General features: G+C 40.4%; 1 protein-coding gene across 8 annotated transcripts in view; it reads left to right on the plus strand.

Moving 5' to 3' along the window:
- DTNA (dystrobrevin alpha) overlaps positions 1 to 27,128 on the plus strand; it is a 221,516-nt gene that overhangs the window by 180,565 nt on the left and 13,823 nt on the right. For 3 of the 8 annotated variants that reach the window (XM_035553143.2, XM_035553138.2, XM_035553141.2), the window contains 5 exons: positions 11,320 to 11,407; positions 13,933 to 14,036; positions 15,363 to 15,476; positions 19,107 to 19,203; positions 24,810 to 24,969. In XM_035553143.2, coding sequence (XP_035409036.1) covers positions 11,320 to 11,407; positions 13,933 to 14,036; positions 15,363 to 15,476; positions 19,107 to 19,203; positions 24,810 to 24,969 — 563 coding nt within the window. Of the gene's footprint in view, positions 1 to 3,542; positions 3,621 to 4,228; positions 4,322 to 11,319; positions 11,408 to 13,932; positions 14,037 to 15,362; positions 15,477 to 19,106; positions 19,204 to 20,683; positions 21,211 to 24,809; positions 24,970 to 27,128 lie in introns of those variants that run through there. The other 5 variants (XM_035553139.2, XM_035553142.2, XM_050708673.1 and 2 more) reach the window with 3 other exon arrangements.

The following is a 27,128-nucleotide window of genomic DNA, read 5'->3' on the forward strand; positions in this document are numbered from 1 at the left end:
TCTGCGCCCAGCTAAATTAACATTTTCTTCCTTATTCAGATTCTTTTGTTCACCAGCTACAGTCTATCACTACCACAGTAATGGATACAATCTCTTCCTCTCTCTTAATAACTGTCTCCTTTAAACTACTGAATTACAGGCTTTAAGGTGGGATAAGATGAAACAGAATGGCTTTTCTTGCATTTTTTCAGTGCCCCCTCACAGTTAGTATGTTTAGTTCTTCTAAAGGCGTAATCAACTAGAATAAATGGAGTGACGCAGCACATTCTGATGAACCTGAAATGACTCGGTAATTCTGTAGTAGATAGAAAGTAGATAGATACACTAGCAGATAGATACACTATGTTATCAAATGCCCATAACCAATGAGAAATCAAGTCTTATTTAACGATGAGTCAGAATAAATGGTGCCTTTTTTGAATTCCAAATAAAACCTAAAAAGATTTGGATATTCTGCCTGGGCATACAGCGCTGAGCAGTTAGGCTAAATTTCTGGACAGTAACTAACTTTGGAGGAAAACATACTGGTTGCTGCTGCTGTCCATGTTTCTTTGGCTAAGGAGTGTTGTAGACTTGAACTGTGTGTTGCCTTTGCATGTTGTTTTCACAAAAAGATGAGAATCCTCCTTGCATTTTACTGACCAGTATTCTGCCTGCTAAAGGAAGGGTTAATATCTGGTTGTTTCAGTAGTCAGGTAGGCTCTAAAAGACGGTGTATATAACATTTGCAGCAAAATTGTTGGGTCTGCATCATTGTAGACATTTGCTCTGAGCTGGAGGTTTTCTCTCTTAGGCTGGATGGGAAAGCATTCTTCGGCAGCTCACTTTAACAGGAATGTGACTTTAAAAGATATGTTCCAGTCTGTAGGATCCAGAGAAGTTCACTGTGGCCAGAACAATCTCTGTACTATTGGCTGTATTTTGGGGAATTTATGGACAACAAATACGGAGATAAATGTTGGCTCTTCCGAAGGAAGTAACATTGAAGGTGGAAATAGGGACAAAGATTGAAAGGATTATGCAAGTGACAGCTTAAACTTGGTGTCCAAAGATACTAAAATTATGAAAGAATTGGTAAGAACCTGGAGGATAATAAACAGATGAGAAATAGCCATCATGGATTTGTCAAGAACAAATTATGTCAAACCAAACTAATGTACTTCTTTGGTGGATAACTGGTCCAGTGGGTAGAAAAGATGCAGTAGATATACAGCTTGACCTTAAAAAGGCTTTTGACATAGTCCCAGATGACACAGAAGTACCCGAAGGAAATAAGGGCTAGGGAAAATTAGTATAAGGTCAATGCACAAGTGTTTGAAAATCAGTAATTAAATTTTCAAAAGTTTGCTGTCATTCTAGAAGGACATATCATCTGGGATTCTTGAAGTCTATCCTAAGTCAGACACTAAGCACTATTTCTTGTAATGACCTCGTCGGAGCAGTAGAGTGAGTGTATGCAATTTGTAGATGGCACAAAGGTTGAAACAGTTATGGGAAGGAGTGCTTGGAGAGCAGTTCCTAAATTAAAAAATGAGCTCAATTGCAATGGTAGTAATTGATGTCCAAATGATCTGAAATCAGTTAGAGGAAACACAGTAATTATAAGTGCTATAGCAAGGAAGCAAATAATCAAATAAAAGATGGAGCGTAATTGGATGGACAGAAATATTTTAACAGAGGACCAAGCAGTTGCAGTGAACCACAAACTAATTGGAGTCAGCATTATGACTGTTCGAGTGCGTCTGACTCTGGGACACCATGTGGAAATCCATTAAAACTCATTACCCAGAGGAGAAGGCATCTGCCTGGAGGTTTGCACCCAGTGCAGGGCATGATATTGGAACAAATATGCTAGTCAGCTTGGCAAAGTCCAGAGGAGACACTCGAATATCAAAAAAGCTTAGAAAACCTGACTCATAAGAAAAGGTTGAAACATGCTAGTATGTTTAATCTACTAAGAAGGAAATGGAGGTGAGAAACAATAGCACTTGTGAAGTTTGCTTGCCGGTCCCTCCACCCTAATTCTGTTGCTTCTGGAGCATAGGAGAGCTTACACCTGGTAGCGGGGACATTACACCGCACTGTTGGAAAGCAAAACATGAAATCTACCATGTGGTCTTCAGTCTCCAATTATAGCAACTGATTTATCTTTACTTAAGAATGGAATGCTGCATTTTTTTTTGGCTGGTATGGCACGTTCTGTATACCTTTAGTGCACTTTCTTTCTGTAACTGGGAAGAAAACACAGTGAGAGACATATCCTTCTAGATGGCTTGGGGCATGCTTATCTGCATGGATGTTGCTTCTGTAGAAGCACGACACATGTAAATAGCATGCTGATGGACATAGAAATGTGAAGCAAGCTTTTTTTTTTTCTGTGTTGTATTGCATTTCATTGAGCTATCTTTCAGATTTATTACAAAACAATAGGGCTTGGGTTCTTATAACACCTTTTGGTGCCATCCTTTTCAGAACCCTCAGTAAGGTTGCTAACCTCAATGAGGTTGATAGCCTCAACCTTTCTGAACCCTCAGTAAGGCTGATAACCTCAACCTTATTGAACCCTCAAACCTTATTGAATCTCCCAAAGTAGGGAGAGAATGGCACACACCCAATCTTAGTGAATTCTTTGTTTGTCTTAATATAAAAATTTTTGCTCTTCAGTCCATCAGAGCCACATCTGCTCAGATTTATTGCGCATCACATTTATACAGCATCATCTGCCTATACACACACACATCTGGATGCACAGGTGCATGCATGCTCACACACAGGTCTTTTGATCAAAGGTATTTACATTATCAGTAGCCAAATCAAAAAATAAATAATTTTAAAAAGCAAGAAAGTAAAATATATTTCTGTTTTGCTTTGTTGTTTTTTAAACCAGAAATGCTGCACCAAGAAAGAAAAGCTAACCTTTAAATTTCTCTGCTTTTAGCCAGTATTATCTTAAGAAATTATCAACATGGATATTTTTCTGTTGGGAAAGATGCAGTTACTGCAATCAACTAAATACTGTAGTTAGGAAAAAAAAGTGGCGTTATGCAATTGGACAAATGGGATTTGATGAACTACAAATTCTTTAAATCAACAGAAGAACAGTACTTTGAAAAACAAAATTGGTGTATCCTATCATTGGATGTAAATAAGAAGACTTCCATAAATTTTTGAGATTACTTTATGGCAGATTCAGAGAAAAGCAATTTAGCTGTTATGGGAAAGCTGAAGTCTGCATTTCAGGTGATGTGTACATCAGACTCCCCATGGAAACGGCACAAGCCTTCAGCTCTCCATTTGTGAGAGAAGCACGTTTTATTTGTCTTTTCTGTAGTGAAGGCTTTATAGTTTGCTTTTGGAGAACAGGAGAGAAAACTAATTCTTGATATCACATTTCCCAAGTTTTATAACATTTATTTAAAGATTCTATTTTTTATTTTTATTAAGTCCAGACCTCTTGAATGAGTTTCTACAAACTCTGTTCTGTACTGAATTTCAGACATCAGTGTTTACCCTCTTCTTAGTTTTCCTGTCTTATTAACTAGCTCTCCTTACAAGAATACAGAAGTAGAGCAGAGCAAACTGCTGGCTAGGGCTGCTCCAGCTTTCTTGAAAGGCAAAGGGTAAGTTAAATAGAGAGTATGTTCATAGCTTGCACTAACACAGCTAAAACAAACTTTTCCTCTATTCCCTCTGCTTTTAATGTATTACATAAATATCTTTCCTCAGAAAATTCTAATAACCAATTAACCCTGTGAGCTAAGTAGGGCGTGTTTAAATACATATATGTACACCTGGATGTGAGGTCTTGATCAGACACTTTCAAGCACTTCCAGCTTGTGATTTCACTATGTTAATTGTGTGTAACATAGATATATTTGATGTATATGCACTATAAATAGTATACTGAAGCAATTAGAGCTGACCTCACAATCTGCTTTATTTTAAAATAAATGGTACTGTATAGCCCCAGTCCCTGGCCTGATCTGGCATCTCCCTGATTTCCATGGCTGGCTCTGTAACTGAGTTGTATTCAACCATCCTAAGCCATTAAATATTTAATATGTAAATTACAACAATAACAAAATAATTTCTGCACTTTTTTTTTCTAAGAGCATTTAATTATTCGTTCCTAAATTCCCATTTCATAATCTTACTTGCTCCTGCTTTCTCTGTTTATTTCCCTCTGTCTGTCCGGACCGCACCCTCTCTCCCCCCGACCCTGTTCCAGGTTACAGTACAGCCTCGATGTTGCAGACAGGCTGGCCGATGAACATGTACTCATTGGGTTGTATGTCAACATGCTGCAGAGCAACCCCGCACGGTTAGTGCAGGTTTGGCACCTTTGGGGAACCCAAGAAAGGGACATTGGTTGGCCACGAGCTCTCCCCGCTTCCTTGTGACTGCACATCATGCAGCTCTCTATGAGCACTAACCTAAAGGGAATGCGTATGCGTGTGGGGTATGTCCTCCCAGAGCTGGCAATCGCTGTTATTCCCTCTAATGATGCTAAATAACAAGGTATTGCAAAGAAGCACTTAGTTAAAGAGTGACTATACAAATTGGTTTGGGATGCCACACACCAGTCAGTGCAGGTCTTGTCGACGGCACAGAGATGTTCACGCAGTGATGACTGACAAGTCTGTATTTTCAAGGAATAATTGCTGAGGTGGTATATAATTTGTAGCTTCATCGTACCTTGAAAGTAAAAAATGATAATAGTATGTAAATAATGATAATAATAGGAATTTGATTACTAGCCTAGTGAAGGAAGGAGATCATTTCAATTTTTACTTATGTCAGGCATTGTTTTTACATCTACCTGACTTCTGCATTGCTTGCATCTTGTATACATATTTGCCCTTATCTTTTATTCAAATTCAGGTACGACAGGTTTTAAAATGGGTGTCTTGAGCATAGTTCATTATTTCTGCTGGAGGGAATATGGAACTTTGCCTACTAAACCTATGTGCTGTCCTAACACTGGTGGAAGACGGCATCGCAGCAGGCCATCCCATGGAGGGGTTGTGCTGGGTCTCCTCTCCAAGTGCAAGAAAACTCTAATTCTGGCAGCCCTGTACCAGAGAGATGGTCAGCAGTGCAGAAAACATGGCGCTGAACAGAAAAATGCAGGATATTTCTGATGAAACTATGCTCATGTGGGTTTTTTTTACTCGTAATGAGCCCTTCAGTTTCCCCTACTGCTACTGCAGGGTATTTCCCAGGTCAGAAGAACCTCTACATATACTCTTAGAGAAGGCAACAAGCCAGCTTCTTTAGGGAGGGTGAATGCAGTGGTTCTCTGCAGTCTTACAAAACTCACTTCTGTGTGTAGCTGCAGTTGGAAATGGTGGTAATTTGCCATGTAGCTATGCGCAGTGGAGAAAAGATTCTGCTTTTATTGTTCTGGATCTGCTTCTCTACTCTGCAGCCCACTGGAATTTGCCAGTGGGGGAAAAAAAGGCAAACTGGTTCTTAAAGAGAAAAATAAAAAACACTTCCTTCAAAACAAAAACATTTTGAAGGGGAATTTCATTCTTGGAGCAGTGCTTCCAGAAAGCAGACTTTAATAATATTTACAGAGTGCCTGTGGAAACAAGCTACTGGGAGTGTGTGTTTAGACCAGTCCTTGCCCAGTCGTGATTGAAGAGGACAGGAGGACAGTACCATTAGGTCCAGTTTGACAGGAGGAAGAAAATGTGGCCCTGCCAACCATGAGTGACCTACTCAATATGGGCATTCATGAGGCTAGCGTAGACTGGACCTGGTTTACAGTCATTTTTGGTGGTGGGCTACTAATGCTATAGCTGTGACTGATTTAGCCTCAGTGAGGACCACCAGTTAGACCCCTTTGTGAATGCTAAGGCTCATCTTTACCATCTCCATCCTCTAAATTTTATCCAATATAGTACACGTTCCTTCAAGCACTTGGGCCAACCTCACCAAGTCACAGGACATTTGTATTCAAATATGCACATAAAATTTATGCACCATAACATCCTTCAAATGTCATGTTTTTGAGGGATGAATGAAGAGTGACTGATAATAGCCTTAATTGTTTAAATAACTGATGCAAAGTATGGTACATAACATCTGATTACTGACTTTAAATCACTACAGCCACAGCTTCCTCAACTAGAAACAATCTCAATCATTTATATGAGATACCAATTAGATTTTGACAGAATCATAACCGAGAGGGACAGCAGTCTTAGTCACGCATCAAACCATGTTGCATTGTCACTTTCTGCTCAGCTGCAGTGAGACTAGTAAAAGGAATGGTTATATTTTGGTAAAGACAGGAAGAACAAACAAAATGTTGTCATCCTGAAGCTCCTTTGTGAAGCTGGTTTCCAGGAGGGGTAGGCGAGGTCTCAGCTGCTGCGTGTCATCATCTGGGGCAGCATCTTCAGGAAAACATGCATTCCTCCTGCCCAGGCCCCCACATGGCTGGATGCAATTTGCTCAAAACCTGCACAGCTGTGTTAGGACAGTGCTGAGTTCAAGCTCATTTGCCCTGCAGCTCAACAAGATTTGATCACTAGAGTAAGGCATGTACCTAACCATAACCAGGTAGCTCCTGATTTCACGGGAGGCAGCAGCTAGCAAGCTCAGCTTTTGTGTCTGTGTCTCTCTGCAAAATACCATGTATACAAACCCATATGTGCCATGGCATATTTTCAAGTGCTACTAGCATCTGAAGATGAAAGGAGGAATGATTGTAGATGGGCCTCCATCTTCAAGAAAAATACAAATATACTTTCTGAGCATAATGAACAGAAGTATCTTGACAGCTATAAAGTAGTATTTCAGAACAGAACAAATTGGTTTTTTAGATACTGAGTCAGGCTAATGATCAATCCAATATACCCCAGTTAGTATTGTTGTTGTGTGGGGTTGTTTTTGGTTGGTTGGTTGGTTGGTTGGTTTTGGTTTTAGGCTTATCAAGTATTCATATTTGATCTTTTAAATTAATTAATTTTCAGTGCTTATCGTTGTCTTTCATCTGCAGTTACTTGATACTGGAATTAGAAGTACAAGTTTTCTTTTCCATCCTTCACAGGCTAATAAGCTACTTCAGGGTTTTTTAGAATCCAGTACTCCAGGGAAAATTAAGAAACAAGAGAAGGACTAATTTATTATTTATAGTAGCTGTATAGGTAAAAATAGCACCCCTTAAACAGATGTTTTGCTTGTTTTAATCTTAAAGTGTAAAACCAATACTTGATATTTAATTTAGTTCCTTTTTAGGGTCTGATTCTGAAAAAAAAAAAAAAAAGCTTTTAACTGCAAATTGTTTTCCTTTTTGTTCACACAAGTAAGAGATTCTACTTAGTCTTGAATATTAATTCCACATATTTCAGTCTTTCTTTTCAGTTGCAGAGAAGGTTAAAATATGAGTAGGAGAGTATTTTTTGTTTCATAGAAAGTTACTTTCTGATTTTTTATGTTATACTGTGTAGTAGTGTTGTGAGTCATACTTCTGTACTATAAAAGCACCATGGTGTTCCATGTTATATTCGAAGATGTTTATTACGGGAGTGTGCAAAACAGCTAACTGGCTAGGAAGGCAGTCTCACTCTTTGAGACAGCAGTGGAGGAAGTAAAGCAAATCTACGGGGCAGCTCAGAGCTTCGTGTGCTTCAAAATACTTGATTTCTAGCTGGATTTCTACTATGAGTCTTCCTCTGAAAGAGGAAAAAAAAAAACAGACGCACTGATTACGGTGGAAATGTGTAGACAGTGGGCCCTCTTGAGTGGAATTAATTTCTCTGATTATATCTGCATACCTGAGTGATACCAACATTTCAGTGGTAAAATCTAGGTGATTCTAAAGTAAATTGCAATTCAACAATAGTAGAGAGCTCAGATGACATGTCACAGCTTGAAATGCCTTAAAAACAGAACAGTTTTGAATATGTCACACGTAAAAATATTTGCTGGGTTGTTATTAGGACCTTGTTCTTGTAGCCCGAATGTTCAGAAACCTACCCTTTATTTTGGCAGTATTTTTCATAGTAAATTATTCATTTATTTATTTACTGAGTGAAAGTTTAAATTCTGTAGAATAAGAGCACACCATGCTGCCCATGGTGATTCCCCTATTGCAAAACTTTAATGAGAGAGTGACATTTCTGAGACTTTCCAAACTGGTGATGACATAATTTTGTCAGAGACCATCCATATCACCTAGTGCAGGGCTTGTACTGCAGAACCAGCTAATATGACACATCTAAAGCATGAGAAATAGCTAAGGTCCTTGCGTGTCACTCCTCTTTTCACACACTATCATTTTCTTGATCCTTTGCTTGGAGTTTTGAGATCCTTTTTCGTGGACCTCCTTTAGGCTGTAAAATATTATACAGATCAGCAAAAGCTTAAAAAAGAACTCCCATTGTAAAGGAAATATTGGATATCCACTCTACATTTGAATGTTAATAATTCCACCAGACCAATATTGCTAATAAAGTCTTTAAAGAAATGGTAACTAATGGAGAAGCAGTGTTAAAACGGTTGTTTAACTTTTTTAGAAAAGAAGGATCATTAGCAGGTTATTTTCATGTAAAAAGATGAATTTCTTTCAAAAGGATGCCTGAAAGATTCTCTGTAGGATCCTAAATCCTACACACGTATTCATAATATTTTAAAGCTTGTGTGTATTTCACTGTATCATTGTCCATGAAGTTGCTGAAGTAAAACAGAAGTGAATTATGGCAAACCAGAAATCAGAGACATAAAAGGCTTGGCATCTGAGGCTAATGCTGCTGTACATACCTCTGTGCTTGATGATCACACAGAATAGGAATATTTCAGAATTAAATTTATCTCAGACGTTGAAATTTAATTTACAAAGCTTTGGGGCCAGTGATTTCTGGCATTCATAAACCAAATTTTATGCACTGCTACATCTATTTTATGACATCCACCTACACATAAGTGTATATCAAAGACATAATAGCAAGTAAAAATAAAATAGCTGCAGAGGCTTGATTCTTTCAGTAAAGTCATTGTTTCAGGGGTTAGCTCACATCCCAGAACTATGTCATAGATTGTGTTACGCCAGCAAGTGGAACCATAATCCATTATTTTTCCAGGGTGGGTAATAATATAGTTGCACATTGCTGTAAAAAGTAGAATTGATGCTCAATGCTTTCTGTTTTCACAGCCATCTGCTACGACAGCTTTCGTCATTATGGAAAAATTAAAAATGAATTGTACTGTGATGAAATTAATCCTTATTACCTGGTTTGCATGATTTTGTGTGACTGTAAGAACTGCTTTCCCCTTTCTTTCTCTGGATGACAGATCAGTACAGTAGGCATGAGTATGTAAGAAGCCTGGCTGTTCATAGATTTAGAAAGTTTAGAAAAACACCTTTAGCTTGGGTCTTTTCAGAAAGTAGATCAGTAGTACGTTGTCATCCTACAAGACTCTGAGTAAGAATAGAATTAAGCTATTTATGTAATAAAATAAGTTAAACAGCCAAAAAAAAGCTGTGTTTGTCTACCACCAGAAGTCTTCTGTGCAGTCTGTTGCACAAGCTTTGGTTACACAGAACATCTCTGTGTCTGACTTTTCATAGCTTTACTGTTTTTTGAAACTTCATGTTTGTAGTCTCACAGGTTATTGTCAGAAAGAGAAAGAATGATGTTTGTCTCTTTTCTCTTACCTCAGCAAGTCATAACAAATCCACACAACTCCCAGCTTTAGTTTAATGGTCAGTGAATATCAACCACTACTCATCTTTCAAACATAACTTCTAAATCCCAGTGGACTTAATCAAGCCAACCCAAAGATGCACGCTATTTCTTTGAGGTAGCTGGGGATATGAACTCACTGAGAATTTTTGGAGAAATATTTCCTTTTTCTTTTATAGATGCTGATTCTTCGGAAGCAGAACTTTTTGCTCAAAAATATCTCTCAATGCTATTTTCATCTGGCAGGCTTTTCAGGTTCAAAGTATAATTTCTAGAAAAAAAAAAAAAAAAAAAAAGAAGAGGCACATGCCCAAACTACCCCTTGTTTTGTGCACTCCTTTGAGATGTGAAGCTTGTTCTCAAGCAACAAGCTGTGTGCCCTAACTGGCACATGGGTGGGGAGGCATGTGCCTGTCTCCCTTCAACCAAAACATCATACAATTTCCAAAGCATAAGAAAGGAGGGCAGGCTTGCCTCTGTCTGGGATCATCTGCTGGGCTGTCATATATTCCACACAGCAAAAACATTCTTCTCCCCTTCTCTTGTGGGCTTCGTTTTCTCTCTTGTATATACTAGGCATAATGCAATGCAGGATTCTAAATCACAGGATTGTCTGGGAACAACTAAGCTCTCCTCACGCTTTTGGTTTTGTCCTTTTTATTCATTTTGGTGCTTCTCTGCAATCTTCTAAATATTTAGAAATAGTAAAAGTTCTCACTGTATTACCTTTTTCCTGCTCATCTGACTTAATAATAAACTCCATTTAAAATAAGGACAGCTGGCAAGGGATTAACCTGTGAGGAGTATTTGCCTTTGATATTGTTAGAAAACAAATTGTAGTAAGTTGCAATATTTTAAAGGAATTCAGCATACTTGCTGTAAGTTCCTACACTTCCTTAGCAATTTTTATAGCGATTCTGCATGTGACCAAAGCAGTGTCTTTGCAGTGGGTGCTAGTAAACTCTTGCGTCCTGGCAGCATGAGTAGGCTCCGTGTTAAAGTCAGTCCAAATCTGGCATCTGTGGTGCATCATTATGTGATTCTCTGAGATCTTACTCCTTAATATCAAGAATCTGAGAATAAAAGAGAAAGTCTGATAATAAGTTCCTAGATCAGTGGTTCTAAAGCTGCGGTCTGTGAGACCTTGTTAAGTGCCATGCAAAATTGTCTTAGAGAGTGTTTTCTGTTGTCAACCTGGCAAAGCTTCTGAAGTTGTCCACAGGAAACACTGAGGTTCCCACTAATCCATGGTCCAAAAAGGAATCCCTCTTGTAGGTGATAAAACGCTGAGAAGTAAAACCAGACGCTGGCTGGTGTTCTGGACCACCTCCCACTCCTCTGTGGACAGCGTAGTCTGGGAGACGCACCTTGCATGGCCACGCAGACCATGCTGTTTCTCCCAAAGGGAAGGTGCTGCCTGGCCCCTAGAGCTGACCCCACCAGGGAATTTACCCTCCCATTTCTCCCCTTGGCTCAATTAACACCTGCTGTTTTAAACATGCTGGTGACATTTTGCTTCTAAATTCTGTAATGAGGGTGTGTGAGTGGACAGAGTGACAGAGCGATTGCCACGCGTAGTGTGCATTAACGTGTCTTCCCTCCCTCCCCTCCAAACCCCGAGCAGCGTGCTCGACAGCGCAAGTCGCCTGGATGAAGAGCACAAGCTGATCGCCAGGTATGCAGCAAGGCTGGCAGCAGAAACTTCTTCATCAGTAAGTGTTTTAATTAAAGGAAGGTGCTTTCCTCATGTCATGTTCCAGGGGCTTGGCAAGATCAGGGAAATTACATCTGACAATCTCAGTGATTAATGGATTATTTTTCCCTATCCTTTTCATCGCATGTTGTTACACTTCTGGAATAACACTTTTATGCGGGCCATTTAAACCAAAGAATCCACGTACTAATGTGTATAATCTATATACTAATGTACTGGTATTTAAACAATTACAGCAAAGAGAATCTGACATCTTGAACTCAAGCAAGACTGGAAAATACTGTCTGGGCAAGCTTTGGCTAAAGGTTAATGATTTACTGCAGTGGAAAAACAGGGTGATGAATCCATTTTACTCTTTAGTTCAAATATCACAGCCACTGGGGTCCTAAGAGCTGAGGATTTTAAAGAGTGATCTTCAGTAGGATGACTGTAATGACCCACTGCATTAGCCCCAGCTCCCATTTTCATTTCAGAGCAATGATTATTCTGCTCTATGTATCTCAAGACAGAAGGTGATGACAGGCTAAAACCTCGCTAACTGTGTTCAGGAATAAGAGAGAGGAAAGCAGGAACCCAATCGAAGTATATAAAATCTTAAATGGTATAAATAAGGTCAGCCTTAGTTACTTTTTCCCATCTCAGCACATTTGATAGAACAAGGAACCATAAATGATAGTTAAGTGAAAAGCAGCCGGTCCAAGATGTCAGGAAGCATACTTTCACGCCAAGATTTACACTGCAGGGTCAATTGAAAGGGTGAAATCAGGCAGCACTTGTCATGTGAAAGCGCTGAGTCCCAGCCATCCCAAGTGAAGGCAGTGAAGCTGAACCCATGGCCCCATGCAGCCGTCTGTCAAGCATGATTTCTCACTGCCTGCAGCTGCAGGGGAAGAGGAGTGCACGCATGGGCTCTCGTGAGCTGCCGGCCCATCCCAAAACAGTCCCTTCCAGAAGTGTGACACGCAGTGTTTCAGCTTGCGGGCAACCTGCGGGTGATTGTCCTGTTACTGAAGGACAGTCAGTCATTCTTTATGGGAACAAAATTCCCCATTGCTAATGTCCCTGGGTAGAAACTGGTAGAAATCAGGTGTGTAGAATGTGTCCCATGGTAGGTGGGAAAACTTAGGAATCGATACTTAAGTAGCTTTTAAATAGGGACGCTTTAAAGAAAAATAATGAATTTCTTTTTACGAGCCAGGTGCCCATTTCTATGTGTTCTTTGAAGAGAAGAGACAAAAGAAAAAAAATGAAGGTTTCTGTATACAGAAATCTTTCAGAGCACAAGAGTAGCACCACATTAGGGGCAGAGTGGAAATGTTTAAAGCTTTACTGATGGCCTTTCTGTTTTTTAGGGAACCAAATGTATTAGTGTTCATTCAGGCAAAAACTCTGTTTCCCTCAGTATCGGATGTCCATCAGCACATATCAGTTCTTTATGCACTGCCCTCCTTGGTGGTTGGAGCATTAATGGGAAAATGTATGCACAGCAGAAAAAATAGTATAAGCAGTTACAGCCACACATCATTTCCCCACAGATTGTGCTAACAAAGGTTAGCACTGAGGTGCATCTTCATCCTTTTTGAGGGGCCATTCCTGCAGGAGGAGGTGCCTGGCATCACATAAAGTTGGGCTCTGGACTTCCACTGCACAGGGCTGTTACAGCAAGAAACATTCATTCAGATGGCAGCAGTAGCTCAGCAGAGTAATCATCAGTGTCTGATTCTTTCACATCAGAGTCAGAAATAAATGGATATCTTTGAAAGTTACAAAACTTTGGATGTCTTTGTGAATTCTTTCTCTGCACTGTCATTGATCCAATGCTGAAATACTGGAGTGTGAGCAAAGAAACCAGCATTTGGCTATTGCTGAAAATATTGAAAAAAGAGCATAGTCCAATAAAGCTGAAGTGAGCACTGCCTAGTTTGGCAAGGAATAATTTGATTCCCACTTCATTCTGTTAGGAAAAAAAATAAATCTTGTATTTGCAGGACTAGAGGATGGGCTTTTTGGAAGTATCCCCAGAACATATGGGAAGACTCGGTCAAATGGGCCAAATAGCCAGACTGAAACCAGGGTACAAATCTTTCAAACTGAAAGAAAAACTCTGCTTTCAAGGGAAGGAAGCATCACTGAAATGGAAAACATATCCTCTTTTATTTGGAGAGGGAAGCTGATTTTTCCTTCAGTGCCTTCCTCTAGTCTGTAGTATTGAAGTGAAGCAGTGTCGTTCCCTCGGTTTTCAGACGGGTGGGGTTAAGCACTTTTACAACTGGTTCAAAGAAAGCTTGAAGAAGCAATGAATGACAGGATGGTAAGCGCTGAGTCTTATTTATGGTAGCGCTTACGCTGCTTTTACTAGGATTAGAGCCGTACTGGTGTGAGCCAGAACGTGGATGCTCTCTTTGCGGCGTAGGCAAGGCTGGTGCTGCATGTCCTGTGAGCAGGTCTCACAGCCCGGCCCTGCACTGGGCCTGGTGGGTGCATGCTGGCCATTCCCTCCTCAGCACAGCCTCTCTCTTACAGCAGCAGCAGCAGGGGCAGCAGAGAGGGGCAGCAGACATCTCCTTCACCATCGATGCAAACAAGCAGCAGAGGCAGCTGATTGCCGAGCTGGAAAATAAAAACCGGTAAGCATCCACAAAGTACCTGGTTTTGTTCAGTCCCATATATCATGTATGTTTGTTTGCTCCCTGCCGTTTTTTACCACCTACCTCCACGCAATGTACTTACACACACATACCCATCCCCCCAAAAAAAGCTCAGGGCACAAAAAGGTCCACAGAACATGACAAAGGCTTTAAGATCTCCAGCCACCCTGAGTTTTAATGAATGTAGTGTTAAATGACGTGATGTAATCATTGATACTTTATTGTTTGCACCTGTTGTTTGTAAGAGTTTAAAAAAAAAAGCCTGTCCTGTTTCTAAACCAGATTAATTTTGAGCTGGATCCTCTGTAGAACTATAACATGAAACGCTAAAAGGATCAGTCATCCTGGTAATGATATGCTCCCCTGCTTTTATTTGTGAAGAAGATGATTAAAGCTCCCCAGAACACAGACTGCCTGAGAAAGGTCTGCAGAAAGGTTAGCAGCACGTGAGGGTGCTGATGAAATGAGTCACTCGGAACAGATGTAACTGAGACTGAGGGAGGGTGCCCAGGAGAAATGGTCTAGCAGCCCCAAAAAAAGGGGTGACACCCCTGTGTTATCAGCGGAGGATCTGGCCCAAGGTATCAGACTGCCTGATGTCATGAAATGTATGACAGCACAGCTCTGCTTTTACTGCTGGACTGTAAAAGAGAGGACAGCCCAAACCAGATGGTTTCCTATTGCAAACCCTGCACTGCCTTCTGTCACAGCGTAACGAGCCACCAGCTCCAGTCTTGATTTGTCTTTCATAGTTTTAGTCTGCCTTCTGACCGTCTGGTACCCAGCACGCTGCGAAGGAGAGAAAAAAATCACAAAGGTTTCAACCTTCTGCTGTGAAGCTTCGTGTTATCATTTTGACAGTCTTCCAGGGCTGGCATGCCAGTCGTAACAAGTCCTATTATTAAAGTGCTTCTCCATGCACTGATGACCAGTCTCAGATCTGTACTTACTCTACAACTATTTTTTAACTGAAATATTTTGATGGATATTACTTTAGTTTTTGCTAAGTTCATGGTGTGCTTGAAGTGTTCCTGGGGAGACAATTTAATTAAGCATATAGCTATTTCATATCTACCTCTGGGTTTGAGGGTCTGGAAGAAATGTTTCACTTTTGTGGTGAAGCCCTAAAAGTTTGTTTAAAAAATATCCCAGTGCTGAGGGCTTCTTCTGTTGGTTAGAGCTCAGTCACTAAATCCATGTTGGTAGCTGCATACACTCACACTTCTTCTCCTCTAGCGATGTGTACTGAGCAGGTTTTGTGGTCAGTGACTGACTTGCAGTATTCTCCTTGTTCCCACCCCCAAGAGAAATCCTACAGGAGATCCAGAGGCTGCGACTTGAGCACGAACAAGCATCTCAGCCCACACCAGAGAAGGCACAACAAAATCCTACTCTCCTGGCAGAGCTCCGGCTCCTGAGGTAAGTGCACAGCAGTTCCTGAGGCCATTCCTGAGGCCAGGCTTATAACAATAAGGGAAGAAATAAGAGATAAACCTTGCTTACGCTTCTGGGGGCTTTTTAAAGTAAGTAGCACACTGTGTTTTTTCTCCCATTTCAGTGCAGGCTGTAGTCCTAAAAGTAATTAAGCTTATGCTTTAAGCAGCATGAATGAGGAATCTCACATATTACTCATCTACATTAAATTAAGCCTGTGCATTAGTGTTTGCAGAGTTAGGCCCTTAGGTCATTTGGAATAGGTCCCCACAGCCTTGTCCAAATGTCATTAATCATATGGGGAAAAATGTTCTTCTGTCAGAACAAATGCTTCTACAAAGACTTCTCATTTATGCTGAAGTAAATACAGAGTTACATGAGAATACAGCCAGAATTAGACGTTAATTTTTGGAAAATTCTCCCATGCATTGAACTCAAAGGAGAGGTCAGTTCTCTTCGCTGTGCACAACCAGGCTGCAGCATTATGGTCTGTGGCATGTGAGGAGGGAGGAATAACATCATCTGCAGCAGCTGAAGATTTAGAGAATCGTTCCTCCCATTATCCCACCAAGCTAAAAACATTGATACAGATGTATCTGTATGTTAATTAGGATTCTCTACATGGGTATACTAATTGCCATATATATCACATTGAAGAAAAGTTGTCATTGGCACAGATCTGTAGGCTCCCTCTAAGTCCTTATTCATGTTGTGAGAGCCAGGTTGAGAGTCAAGTAAGAACTATTCAGAGCACTTCATGTATATAGAGAACAGAGTGTAAATAATTTATTTCCAGTGACACAATACTAGATAAACTTTATCCCCTCACTCCCAAACAGCAGTTCTCTTATGAGAAGACCAGAGAAAATTTCTGGCCACTTAGTTTCTTCCTCCTCATGCTAGTAATATTTCTGTGGCCTAATTCATAACTGAAGAAAGTGACTGTAAGAAATCATGCTAAATTCTTTCTTTAGCAATACTGTATAGTTTTATTACTGTTTTCCACACTAACGTATTTTTCTGTTTCACAAATAATTAAGTTTGCTTTCCAATCTAAAAACAAATAGGCTTCTTAATTTCTATGTGTGATTTTAGTATGTAATTAATTACTCCTAGATATCTACAGGTAAGTGACATTCTGTGAGAGTCTAAGATAGAAAACTGAATGTGATGAAGATGCATGCACTGCACAAAATATACTAATAATGTAGTTCCTTCTGTGCATCAAGCTTGAAGTCTATTTTAAGCAGGTTTAGGAGATCAGCTTTCTATGTAGTTGACAAATAAAATTCATTATCCTTAAAAAAGAAACATCAAATGATTGTGCAGTGTTAGCAGATTGACTACTTAATTTTACATCTTCTCAATTTTGCTACACATATTAAAACCATAATAACCTTATTTAAATTTCCTGACATGGGATGTCCCTGGGGCAGTGACGCTGAGTTCCTCAATTATGGTATCATTTCTGATTTAATATGCAGTGTCAGAGTCAGCAAATAACTTTTAACGGGTCTGTGCTGCTTTGAATATCTTCCAACACGTTCACCAGTTGAAAGGTAAATGATTGGCTTTTGATGTACTGTTGGATTTTGAAAAAAAAATGAAATTCCTATACACTTAACATGGCATGAGGCTTCTCATATGTAAAACAGTAGGACTCAGAGGAGCAGCGTTGATCTACATCTGTTAACCCACAGATCTGGGGGCTTGAATTGGTACTTGCTTTCAGAGGAGTGGCCTGTGCATTGTACACTGCTTAGGTCCTCTCTCCACATAGAATGAATCTAATACCCAACAAATGTATGTGTTAGGCCATATCACCTTGAATTACATCGAAACTGTATTTTGATTAGCAGTTTCCTAAACCCAGTTGCTTTTGTACAGTTTACAGCATTTCCAACCATTACATGCTTGGAAAAGAAGGTCCAAGACAGACAATTTGTAGCAGAAAATGGATTAATCCTCCAGAAGAGTAATACAACCTAGCAGTGCTACTCTCTGATCCTAATAGATAGGTGAGAGATAGCACACATGAGCTGTATACATCAGTGGTGTTTATATCAGCAACTGCTCACACAACGTACATAGAAGGCTCAAAATCAGGGTTTCATATTTCCTTAAATATAGTATACGTATTTAGTTTTGTTGATTCTGGTCCTCCTTCAAATGGAGTAGAGTAGAGTAGAGTAGAGTAGGTTTGTTTCTATTGGAAGGGACCTTCAAAGATCATCTAGTCCAACTGTCTGACCACTTTGGGGCTAACCAAAGGTTAAAGCATATTAATGAGGGCATTGTGCAAATGCCTCTTGAACACTGACAGGCATGGGGCACCACCCACCTCGCTAGGAAGCCTGTTCCAGTGTTTGACCACCCTCGTGGTAAGTCATTTTCCCTAATGCCCAGTCTGACCCTCCCCTGGTGCAGCTCTGTGCTGTTCCCAAGCATCCCGTCATCGGTTCCCAGGGAGCAGAGGCCGGCACCTCCCTCTGCTTCCCCTCCTCAGGGAGCTGCAGGGAGCAGTGGGGTCACCTCTCGGCCTCCTCTTCTCCAAACTAGACAACCCAAGCACCCTCAGCCTTACCTCACAGGACATGTCTTCCAGACCCTTTACCAGCTTTGTTGCCCTCCTTGGACGTTTTCGAGAACTTTAACATCCTTTTTATATTGTGGAGAGCAGAACTGCACACAATATTCAAGGTGAGGCCTTTCAGAAAAAGAACATGTTTTACAGGTAGTACAAGGTTAATGACATAGTGTTTTTATTTTATTTGCAACACAGTAGGGCATAAAACACACCCAATATACATTTTTTAAACAGTAGTATTTTTAATCACAGCATGTCTTCCAGGAAGCAATAATTCCATTCTTTATTCATCTGGGGACCTCTCACACAATGCAGAGATGTTGGAACATGTGCAAGTGCTGCACATCCCTCTGGTGCATTGGAGCTGTGCAGAATCAAAGCTGTTGCCAGTTAAGAGGACACAGACTGGCTGTCACATATGGGGTGGCTCAGTGTTCACACTGTCACAGGACCAGCACTGGACTTAGAAACTTAAGAGCTATTTTCAAGTAATTATAGCTCCATTATGTGATAGTTTTATGCTTGCCTTGTGAAAAAAATAGAAACAAACACAGTTCGCTGTGTTTTCTGGCTGAATTTCTGAACTCTCTTAGATTCTTTTGTATCTTGCCCTGTGCAGTGCCTCTGCTGCAATTTCCTGTCCTTCAGGGCATGGCTTTAATTTCTCCTGACAGTTAGTGAGGTTACTGACTAGAGAGATTCAAGGACAAAAGATGAAATCACTGCCAGGCATTCCCAGGAGGGAAAATATACACAAATGTGAACCTCATTTGCTCTTTGGAGAAGGGTCTGTGTCAGTGTCTGTCTGTTTCCTAATCACTGTACTCAGTCCCATGAATACTCCCAGTGTAAGGGAACTCCATAGCTTCCACACAGCCCTGCTTTCTAGGCACTGAACTCGTACAGCGTGTTTCCTTTCCTACAGTCTATACACAGACTTATATCTCATAGTCGTGCTGGGGAAATGAGGCAGTTAAAAGCTGCTGAGGCTGAGGGATAAGCTCTGATCGTATCTGCTTGTTTCTCAGGCAGCGGAAAGACGAGCTGGAACAGAGGATGTCTGCTCTCCAGGAAAGCCGAAGGGAGCTTATGGCTCAGTTGGAAGGCCTCATGAAACTGCTGAAGGTAAGGAACTACACTTGGCACTACCAAGGAAGGGCAGAGCAAAGCAAGAGAGGAGAGGGAGGAGAGATGAGTGCAAAATTCTGCAGAATTTGACTATTTCCACCCATAAAACTTGGCTTTGTGACCTTCCCTATCTTTTTTTTTTTTTGCTTTCATCTTTAAATTCAGGGCTTTCAAATAATGTTTAGATGATGTTGTTCTTGCAATAACACCACATTGTCATTGTCATCTACTGCTAAGTGGATAGAACAGTCAAGACAGGCTCCATACTGTGGAGTAAATAATACAGTCCTTTGAATAATATTGCAGCATAATGCAATACTGTCCTGTTTTGCTCATTTGTAGAAGGATTTGACAGCATCTCTGGACTTTAGGCTATCAGTCTCTGCATTGGCCTTTCAACAATGTCTGAACACAAAATATTTTGTGGCCCAGTTTCAGGTGTTTTCACAATTTTCTCTGTTGAGGACATCAAATACAGAAATAAAGGAACCAGAAAAGAAACAAAATGACATACAAAATGAGATAACTAATACCGTGAGAAAAACAGCTCAGCACTGTACACTACTACTTACTGCAGCTGACAGTACGGAATTGTTTTTACAAGTTCCTTTAATGTGTCCTTTCCATGGCTAGTTTGGTCAGACATGCCATTTGACAACCACATTTAATTATTTGATCTGAGAGATGTTTCCCCAAAAACACTCAATCATTTTCATAAATACAGAAACAAGCCCGTGTTAAAAAGATGAAACATGCCTCAAGAAAGGATCTCACTTAAAAATTGAGATATCAAAACACATATGCACTTTTAAGAGAGGCCAGGATAATATGGAAAATTTGTCTTTATTTGACTCCAGCTCCATTTTACCTGATGTGCGTCAGGATAGACAATGCCAGAAATTCACATTGGAAGAAGGAACTCTGAACGGCATGAGAGCCTGTTTTCTTTTAGGCCATGACAGATAAAATGAGTGCATGCAAATTCAATACAGCTTGGGTCAAACATGACTGACAAAAGCAGAGAGAATTTAGCAGAAATCCATTAAGCAACATGTATTTGCATCAAATGATTTTGGACCCCTTAAGTTATTTGCATCGCCTCAGACACAGTCTTCTGCAGCCACAGTGCAGGATTTGGTGGCACCTGAGCAGCAGAGCCAACCGACTCTGCTAGGAGCTAGGAGTAGACAAGATGCTTTTCCCTCTATCCATGAAATACTGCATATCTACAGCTAACAGTCTGGGCAGCTTGCTGTCATTGCACAGTCTGGGCAAAGAAAATTTAAGACAGGTTATAGTAGCGTTCTGCACACTTTGCATTATTCTGGTGTTTCAAAGTTGTCAGAGATGGGACCATAACCTGGACACATTTCTTCAACTATCTCAGTTTTAGCTTTAACCCTGTACTCCAGATTTCTTCTTCTGTTCTTCACTTACATCCTGTCTAATCTAATCTGCTGATCCTCTTTTTCTTTAGGAAGAAGAAATGAAACAGGTATAAGTTGCCTACTTATTGGAGGCCTCACTAACTCCTAAACATGGTTACGTTCCTGTGATTTATTTTACTTCCTTTGCTTGAAATGTGTGCATATTCTTTTGAATAAAATTAATATCTCACACTTCTTTCACACATTATTTTCAAGTATCTTGGAGTAACTTTCATAATTAACCATCTTATCCCCCTAGAAATGGAGCCATGGCTACAAGGGGTCTTAACCTTTTTCTCACCCTTCTATATACGGATATTTAAGATACAAAATCGAAACATATGTAGTGAAACCAACCTAGAATGTGAATTAAAGAACACTTCCACTATAGTTAACATTTTAAAAATTTAATGAAAGTTTTGGATCTCTAATTAAAATGTAACTGACTTTAAATTAGAACAGGACATTGAGTTTTAAAATCCCACTTTATCCAAAAAAGTCAGTGCATTGTGTGCACATCTTTTACGGCCACCACTGATAGTAACAGTCCTGTCAGTTTTCAGGACAGTATTGTAGTTCCTAAATGACTCCTGTAACTTAAATTAAAAAGAGCAAGTATTTATATTATTAATGTTAAATTTTAAAAGATTTAGTTGGTTTGGAGCTTTTTATTGCTGAAACAGGTCTTGGAAAGATATTAGGCTAAAAAAAAAAAAACTTTTCAAACGGTAAGCTGATTTATGATTCCAATAAAAAATGTTGCATTTTAACAAAACACATTTCTTCCTGGTCTCATCAGCAGAAATACTGTTAGAAGTCTGAAGTATTCTGTCTATGGAAGAACATGCAGTGTTTGTAGGTAATGCTTAACTTCATAAAGCTAGCATTTTGGCTAATTTTTGTAGAGCATCAGTCTGTTGCACCAAAAATAAAAAATAAAATCTGACCAAATAGCATTCCTGTGTAAGAGCCCTCTTTTTTCGTTCTGTGTAACAGCATTAAAAGATCTGAGATCTTCCATTCAGAAAAGAGAACTTCCCGACGTGAATAGAGTTTCCCTATCATATGAAATGTTCACTGGACAGTGTAAGGAAAGCTCATTTTCAGGCTATTACAAGATAGGATTGTTTCTTCACAGAGTGATAGCCTTGCTGAATGCCAGGTGATGACGCCCTGGAATTACTCGCAGTTTCCATGCAGTGATCCCCATTACGCTCTGCCATTTCGTGATCTGTTGAGGGAAACAGGATTAAATTAGTTTCTGGAGGAATTCAATTGGAATAAACCATCTGGCAAATCATCTAATGCTTATGAACTTTCTATTTGTCTACTGCCCTTCCTTGAGGAAGGATAATGAGTTCTTCACGTCTGCGTAGCTTCCTCTCTATCTGATGAGGCTGTGGGACATGCTTTCGGATTTGTGATCCCTGCTCAGCCCCGGCAGAGGGAGCAATGCACTAAAGCTCCCGTTTGCACTCCAAGCCTTTTCTCCTAAGCAGGCATGATGCTTAATAATGGGAAACCTCCTGTCTAGCAAGGGTTAATTTAAAATCCTTAGTATGTTAACCAAGAATGGCGAATTAAATAAAATACAGGTTTTCCTAGAAGGCAGCACAACACTGACAGCTGCAACCAATTGCAGCATAAAACTTGAAGTCACCTACATTTTGGTGCTAGCTGCCCTAGCTTCTTTCTCAGCGAGCCCTAGCCCTCCAGCTGGTGGGGCCGACTCGTTTGGGTGCAGTTTGGTGCTCCATTTCTCTGCTGAGATAACCAAGTCACTGCTGATGGTATTCATGGGCTGCAGGCAGTTAGCTGCAGTGAAAAATGCATTTCTCCTGGTAGCCACTAAGCAGAAATCCAATCCTAATAACACTCCTGTCCCACGGACTTGGGCTGAGCTGGAACTAAGCAAAATGTAATGAAAGCATTCACTTATTTTAAATCAGGCATTCCCTAATATCTTCATATTTCAACTTCCTCAGTTCTGCCCGGTGTTGCCCAAATAATACACAAAGATACGAGTTTTTAGCTGGACAGGGGAATCAAAGTGCTTCGTTTCTCTGTGCTTCCCAAATAGGTTGTTCATAAACTGAATGCTACAGATAAGAGAGTGCTGTTTATCGTAAACACTCAGAGTATGTGTTTATCATAAAAAACATAAATATAAATATAAACACATAATATCTCAGCCCTAGCTGTAAAGCAAATGCAACACCAAGTACTGGTGTGCAGCTTTTACATTTCTCTTGTGGGAAAATTCCAGTGAAGAAGTACTGGCAAGCATCTGTTATTTTTAGTAAATAAAATGCCTATTATAAAGTTCATTCCTTAAATGTGACTTGGTTATAGAAAACAAATTTTGTCCCATTTTTCTCGTATTCTCTGGATGTTCCCACTGTTGTTGGTGTTCCCCAGAACTGTGATCAAAGGCAAAGGGGAGCTAAGGAAAAAGGGCAAGTGAAGGAGGGAGCTGGGAACAAGAAATTCTTTAGCATATCTGTTTCACAGAGGTGTTGAGGCATGAAAGGAAAGGAAAAAGTTGTAGATCCCCTACTGATGTGCCGGGAGTGCGACCTCTAAGGACCTTGGAGCATCTCAAGGTTGCTTTGTGCTCAGCCTCTGGTGAACCAGAGATCTGCATTTCTGCTGCTGTGGGTACAGACGATTCCAGAAACAGGGGAGCATCTGGCCCTTATATATTCAACTTCCCTTTCATCCGTCATTTAAATGTTCTAAAGCTGGTCATTAGAGAAATTTTAAGTATTAAATCCCCCCATTCTCCCATCAGTAATGTGCTTATTCCTCATAAAACTAATTTGCCCTTGATGTCTCTGTGGTGATAATGTCTCTTAGAAAGGGGTGATAGAAATGAACAAATAGCTTAGTATTCTGGTACATTATTTATGGTTAGGGGCAGGAATTTATAAAAATCTCAAGGGCAGTGCTGTGCTCCTTCCATTATGGGCTGCTGTTGGCTTGTATAGAATACATTTGCCAAACCTTATCTGGGCTGCAGTGGCAGCCACTGCAGGAGTCGAAAGAAATGGCATCGAAGAGTTAAGAAATCCTTCTAAATTCTCAAAATAGATATGGGCTGAGGGAAACACAGCCCTTATGTTACTTTTCGCTGTGAACAAACAGGCGCACATGTTGGAGTTGCTGTTTAAAAGCACTCGAGCCACCTCCATCCTTGTCCTCCACTGAGGAAAGAGGACAGTCATTGAGGAAGGGTTTTCAGTCATGAAAAGCTGTCTGTAGCTTGGCGTGGGCTTGGGCATTTTTCCTTACGTGGACCTGCATTCCCGGGGGCTTTGGGGCAGTCAGGGACACGTGCACCGTGTCTCTTGGTATCGCTCACCCAGCTGCATTTGTAAAACTTATCATTGGTTTGTAAAGTCTGCTTGGATTTCAACGAAATGACACTAACCGTGAGGTGCTAACAGCATGACGTTTTATATGACTGGTGTTAAAATATTTCAGTTTCCAGCAGCTGAACCCCTAGCAGGATTTAAAGTTGCCCTGTCCCCACTGTGGTTTGGGAGTGCCTGAGTATATCCCGTAGAGCAAACAGTTGAATAGCGTATGATTTAGTAGTGGCTTAAAACGGTTCCCTAGATCCTAATAAAACGCATGAAGCTGTATTGTTTATTGAGTGTGTCAGCCTTGATGTGACCGAGAGGTTGCATGTGCCATGCACGTCCCCTTTGAGGAGGCGGAGGGCACGGATGTGACCAACTGGCATGGCAGAGTTCTGGTTAACAGCCCTGCTTCAGGTCTTTGCCTAGCCTGGGAGATGTTTCAGTGCCAGCATCTTTCCCCTTCTCACAGTCCGAATGAGTTATGTTTTACCAAACATGCATGCGAACTGGGGGAGTGAGAGAGGGAAGAGGGCAGAGAGCAAGCCTATACTTTGGTGTTTATTAACTCGGATTATTTTTTTCTAATTTAGCTGCCTGACATTTTCCCATGCTTCAAGGAAGTCAGATCTTGACTTGTGTTTTCCTACTTACTATTTTTCTATACTGGAGCATTGCTGTCTGCTAACAAACAACTGACTTTAGTACATTTCTTTTAGCAAAGCATTACACAACTGATCTACAAACAGCATGATGCCTTTAAGCTGAGGGTGAGGGCTCTTGCAGTGACCTGTTTAACTGTTTCATTGTTTTGTAGACCCAAGGGGCAGGGTCCCCACGTTCCTCACCCAGCCACACCATCAGTCGACCGATCCCGATGCCCATCAGGTCTGCCTCCGCCTGCTCCACCCCAACCCACACGCCTCAGGACTCTCTGACCGGGGTGGGAGGAGATGTGCAGGAAGCCTTTGCACAAAGTAAGTCTCATTATTAGCTTGTGTGAGGTACTCGGAAACTATTTTAAGAATTGTTATTTCATGTGGTTAATGACTAAATGAACTTGAGTTTCTGAGTTGCATGCAATGAAACAAAACAAAAAAATCCACAACAGCTGTGTCTCATTATGGAACATCATCTTTGTCAGCTGTGAGACATTGCTGTCAGGGCAGGCAGGTAAGCACAACCTGGACAGTGATGCCAACTAATGGATTTTGCAGTAAGAGGGAATTTTAATGAAGATGGTCAGCCCATCATCAGTACCCTGTTAAGCAGAATAAGGAGAGTTGTTATTGACCTCAGCAAAGCATTGTCAGTGCATTTGTTTAATTAAGATGTTGCAAAGGACTAGATGATACAACCATAGACTTAGTTTAGGTAGGAAGAGCTCTGTCAGCCACCATGTCCTCCTGCCCCAAGGAAGCCAGCCTTCAGAGTGGGATGCAGTCATTCAGGACTTCAGCCAGTTGAGTTGTGGATGGCTCCCAGTGTGCATCTTTCACAGACTCTGCTGCAGTGTTTGACCATGGCCATTATGTAATTTTTTGGTTCTTACATCTGAATGTCTCTTGACACAACTTGTGGCTGTTGTCCCTTGTTTTGCTTTGGGCCTCTAAGAACCGTCTGGCTAGGCTAGGCAAGAATTGAGTTCTGGAAGTCTCAATGAGCCCTTTGCTTTTTTAGAAAACTGATGTAGACTGCACCATGTTTCTTATTCCTCTTTCCACTGTTTCGTCAAGTAGCAGTAAATTTTGAACAGTTTTGAATTTCTAAGGCCACAGGTTAAATTATGATGTTGAATGCTAAAGAAAGCAGATAGCCCATGTGACCCGAATGAAATATTCCTTCTTTTTCTAATCTGATTTCTTCTAAAATACATACATCACTGCAGATCTTTTACTTGGATATTTTTTGTCCTCTTTCACTAGTACAAAATGAAATGTCAGTGGAGCTCTGAAGTACCCTTGCTAGAGTGGATGTGTATTTGTTCCTAAGAGCCCAGTTCAGCCCTCTCATGCAGCCTACCCCTAGACTTCCCTGGGCACTGTGTGTCTCCATCTTATAAGAAGGTCGAATCTATAATGCAATCAAGAACTTTTTACTAAAGTGCTGGTCAATTCATGTATTGAACACGTTGTAGTAAGGTGTAATTCCTAATCCCAACATACCAGGCTGCTGGACACCTCATTTTCTGTGAGAAAAGAAACAGTCAAGACATAATTTTCTTCTTTCTGCTGTGAAAAAATTGAGAGAGGCAAAAAATGTGGACCACTAACCTCTGTGATATTGTAGAACAGTTTCTTCCAGAGCTAAGACTAAGAGAAATAAGATAGTGGCTACAATAAAATTTCCATAAATAATACTAAGGCTGCCTCAGGCAAATGCTTTTAAAGTATATAAATGTGTTTTGTTCAAGAGAAAAAGCAATATAAAAAGGTAAGTGAACACATTTCAAAACTGCAGCTTTTGATGAATATCTAGCTTTATGTCATTATTTACCATATTCCCTAGATGGAAGGTCAAAACCAAAGAACTTGAAACCAGCCATTCTGTCACATTTTGACATATGATGCTCCGTTCTGCACTGCACCAGCGGAGACCTGTCTCTGTATACATAAGGCAGACAAGCCATGGTTAAAGCACTGTTTCTCGTGAGTTTTTTTTCTCCACAGAGTTTGCAATAGTTCAGAGATACAAATCTGAGAAGACTTTATAGAGGGAGTGGCTGTCTGAGTGTCTGTGTGTGTGTAAGATTAACTACTTTGATTTGCATTCCAGGAATCATTTGCTAACAGTGGTATATTAAAAAAATAAAAAACACACTATAGTGTTTGGGAAATTTTTTTAATGCATTGTTTTACATTCAGCCTGTTTTAAAGAATCTACAGCATTTGAATCCTGCCAGTTCCTGTGAATAATCCAGTCTGGAAGATTAGAGATTCTGTGGGACATATTGATTATTCAGCCACAATAGGAGCTATGTTTGGGATCTGAGGGAGTGAAGCGTGCATTACCCACAGCCTCCTAGGGAAGGAGTATTTCATGCAGCTCACAAGAATCTTTCATGATTGATGGTTAAGGGAATATTGCCAGGTTCAGCAGGGAAGCACTTTTAGATCCATTATTAGAAAGAGTTTCA

This window comes from Cygnus atratus, chromosome 2 (genome assembly GCF_013377495.2).
Source record: "Cygnus atratus isolate AKBS03 ecotype Queensland, Australia chromosome 2, CAtr_DNAZoo_HiC_assembly, whole genome shotgun sequence".
In the NCBI taxonomy this organism is placed as follows: Eukaryota; Metazoa; Chordata; class Aves; order Anseriformes; family Anatidae; genus Cygnus; species Cygnus atratus.